The sequence below is a fragment of the Cannabis sativa genome, chromosome 7 (assembly GCF_029168945.1).
Source record: "Cannabis sativa cultivar Pink pepper isolate KNU-18-1 chromosome 7, ASM2916894v1, whole genome shotgun sequence".
NCBI classification, from domain to species: Eukaryota; Viridiplantae; Streptophyta; class Magnoliopsida; order Rosales; family Cannabaceae; genus Cannabis; species Cannabis sativa.
In genome coordinates, this window is record NC_083607.1 from 29,082,852 (window position 1) to 29,086,451 (window position 3,600).

Genomic DNA, 3,600 nt, shown 5'->3' on the forward strand with positions numbered 1-3,600 from the left:
ACTTCATGGTGCCCCAAAGTCGATAGTTTCAGATCGAGATCCAAAATTTACATCCAAATTCTGGGAAAGTTTACAGCAAGCAATGGGTACTAAGTTGAAATTCAGTACAGCTTTTCATCCTCAAACTGATGGTCAATCTGAAAGAACTATCCAGATACTTGAAGATATGTTGAGGGCATGTATAATGGACTTTGAAGGTTCTTGGAACAAGTACCTACCTCTGATTGAGTTTTCTTATAACAATAGTTATCAGAGTACCATTGGCATGGCTCCGTATGAGATGCTTTATGGAAGGAAATGTCGATCACCTATTCAACCGGGATGAGGTGGTGAACGTAGGTACCTTGGACCTGAAGCTGTCCAAAGAACGAGCGAGGCTATTGAGAAGATTCGAGCTCGTATGCTTGCTTCCCAAAGTAGACAGAAAAGCTACGCGGATCCAAAGCGTAGAGATGTTGAATTCCAAGTTGGGGATTTTGTTTTTCTTCGGGTGTCCCCAATGAAAGGAATTCGAAGGTTCGGGAAGAAGGGAAAGTTGAGTCCCAGATTTATTGGTCCATTTGAGATTCTTGAGAAAGTAGGTCAGGTAGCTTATCGGTTGGCTCTACCTCCTGCTTTATCTGGGGTTCATAACGTGTTTCATGTCTCGATGCTTCGGAAATATGTATCTGATACAACTCATATCTTAAGTTATGAGGACATTGAGCTTCAAACCGACCTGTCATATGAAGAACAACCAGTACAGATCTTAGACAGGAAAGAAAAGGTGTTGCGAAACAAGACTATTCCACTAGTCAAAGTGTTGTGGCGGAATAGCAAAGTTGAAGAAGCGACTTGGGAATTAGAGTCGCAGATGCGGGAGTTGTATCCCGAGCTTTTCAGGTAAATTTCGAGGACGAAATTCCTATAAGTGGGGGATAGTTGTAATATCCCAGAAAATAAATAATATTTAAATGGACATATTTTATTAAATATGTAATTACTTGGAAAATGAAGTAGGATTATGATCTTACTTAGATGAATTTTTGAGAAATTATTTAATGAAATACGTTATTTTGGGCCCGGTAATTGTGGAAATTTAGCTATGTGGTTAGCAATGTCACGACATTAAATGAAAGAATTATTTTAAGAATATCCCGGATTAAGTCAGAATTTTATTAGAATGTCGGATTGGGGAATTAGTAAAATTACCAAAATGCCCCTAGGTTATAATTTTAGTTTAAGTTTTTTTTTTAAGGGTAAATTAGTCATTTTTTTTCTTTCTTTGTTTTGACTTCTTGACTTTTCATTTGTTGGTGGCTGATTTGTTAGTAAAAAAAAAAAAAAAAAAAAAGAGAGATACCTTATTTAAGTTGCTTCCAAGGCAAGGAAGCAAGCAAAAACACAACTCCAAGCTTCTCTTCTTCTTCTCCTTCTGCCGATTCTTGTAGCAGCTGGAACCAAGGGAAAACTCATTTCTTTTTCTTCAATTTCTTGAGCTAATCCTAACCCTAGAAGCTAGCTAAGTGGAGGTATGGTTTCTACTCTTTTCTTGGTTGGTTTTTATGAGTTTAGTTTAGGTTTTGGTGAGGGTTTTCATTTAATCCAGAGCTGGGGTATGAACTGAAGTTAGGGTAGGTTCTTAGGGTGATTTGAAACTTGTGTGAATGAAGATTGAGTGAGATTAAGGGCTGTGCAATTATATAGGTGTTGAAAGAGATGTTTTTATGCAAATTATCAAGTGAGATGTTGATTTTGAGTTAAATGGTGAATTGTGATTAAATGATGTGTTGAATGTATTGTATTTGGTATATTGAACTGTTCTGGAAGTGCAAATTAGGTATGAAATGGTTTTGGTTCGAGCTGGAGGAGAAAAACCGAATTTTTACTGTTCAGCGACAGCAGGTCGACCGGTTGGTTCTGTTGTATCGAAGCCGGTCGGTCGACCGGTTACAGGAGGGGAAAAATTCTCGGGTTTTTCTCTGATCCGTGTTTAGCTCGAGGTTGAACCTGGTACCTGCCTTTGAATAATTTTGAGTTATTTGAATTATTATATTGATGGTGAAGGCTAAGTCTAATCGGTTTAGAATTAGGGTTTTAATCCGGAATATTATGTTAAGGTATTTATTGTGTTTCAATTGTCGTGACATAGGACCGGGATTGCCTAGCTTGTTTTTCCACCCAGGTCGGCCATATTCTTGACTTCTGAATTAAGGTAAGAAAAGTGGTAAGCACCGTATGTGGTTAAAAATCGATGAATGAATGGAGGTGACCTTAATTATTATTATGATGTTGACTAAAGCTTATTAAGCCTAGGTTATTACCTAGGGTTGGAAACGGTTATTACCGTTATGAGTAATTACTCTTGAAACCGTGGTTAGGTTTCTTACTTATCGTTTGCGTTATCGGGCAACGATAGTGACATATTCAGCTCGTATGTAACGAGTGGTAAAAGTGGTACTTTATTAAGTACCAGGAATGTATGATGTTTAATGAAATGCTTATTATTATCGAATAGTGAGTAAACATAATGGCATGAGAATAAGTTGATAATCATTTTCTTTCAATTATTGTTTTAATCACTTTCTTGCTGAGTCTCTGTGACTCACTGGTGCTTTATGGTGCAGGTAAAGGAAAAGCTAAAGTCGAGCAACCATGAGTTTATGGTCGTAGCAGCAATGTACATACCAGCCGCAGGCAGCCCAGTTTACAGGATGCTCTATTTTGATTGTATTTTGGATAATATAAAGCTTATGTTGTAAAATACTTTGAAACCAGTTTGTAAATATTTTGAAAACAGGGGGACCCCATAAATCATGTTACTTATCTTTTGTTAAACACTTTAAAGGTTGAGTTTTAACTATCAAAATTTTAATTACCCACACTTTTAGTATAATTACATCTTATATAATTATTGGTATTTTAAATAAAGTGCACACACGTGGCGTCCCTGTTGGACAGGGCGTTACATCGAGTCCTTGTCTGAGTTTGGGTTCTGGTCTGGATTTCAGTCTCGGTACAGATCAGGCTCCTTGTGTGGGTTCGCATCCTGGGTCTTGGTCTAGGTTGGGTCCGAGTTTCAAGTTCCAGTCCTGATCTGTGACTGGATTCAGTTCTGGGTCTATGTCCTTGGTTCTTAACTTGGACTGGCTTCGAGTGTGTGTCCGGGTCTGGGTATAACTTTGGGTTTGATTCTAGGTGTGGGTTTGAGTTCGGGTGCGAGTCTGTGTCAGAGTTTGTGTGCAGGTCTGGACCCCGATCTGGGTCTAGGTTCAGGTCCAGGTCCAAGTTCGGGTCCCGAGTGCGGGTCCAAGTTTGGGTCTTGGTCAGGATCTCGGTCCAGATCTTGGTCCAACATTTCGATCCAAGTCTAGGTCTTGGTCCGAGTCCAGGTTCGTATCCGGATCCCTATATAGGTCCAAGTCATGGTTTGGGATCTAGTCCTAGATTTAGGTCTAGGTCTGGGTCTCAGTTCTGGTCTGGGTACACTACCGTGTCCGGGCCCGAGTTCCAGTCTCAGTTTGGGTCTGAGGCTAGGTCTGTGTTCGGTTCTAGGTCTGGGTCCGGGTCCTGGTCACGGTCCTAATCTTGTTCTACGGTCCTGGTTTAGCGATTATTGTT

The 3,600-nt window shown here is 39.8% G+C and overlaps 1 protein-coding gene across 1 annotated transcript; it reads left to right on the forward strand.

Moving 5' to 3' along the window:
- The first annotated feature begins 359 nt into the window (after positions 1-359).
- Positions 360-1,312, forward strand: LOC133029196 (uncharacterized). The gene has a single exon (XM_061101685.1). The coding sequence runs from the start codon at positions 401-403 to the stop codon at positions 884-886; it is 486 nt and encodes a 161-aa protein (XP_060957668.1). The 5' UTR covers positions 360-400; the 3' UTR covers positions 887-1,312.
- The last annotated feature ends 2,288 nt before the right edge of the window (positions 1,313-3,600 follow it).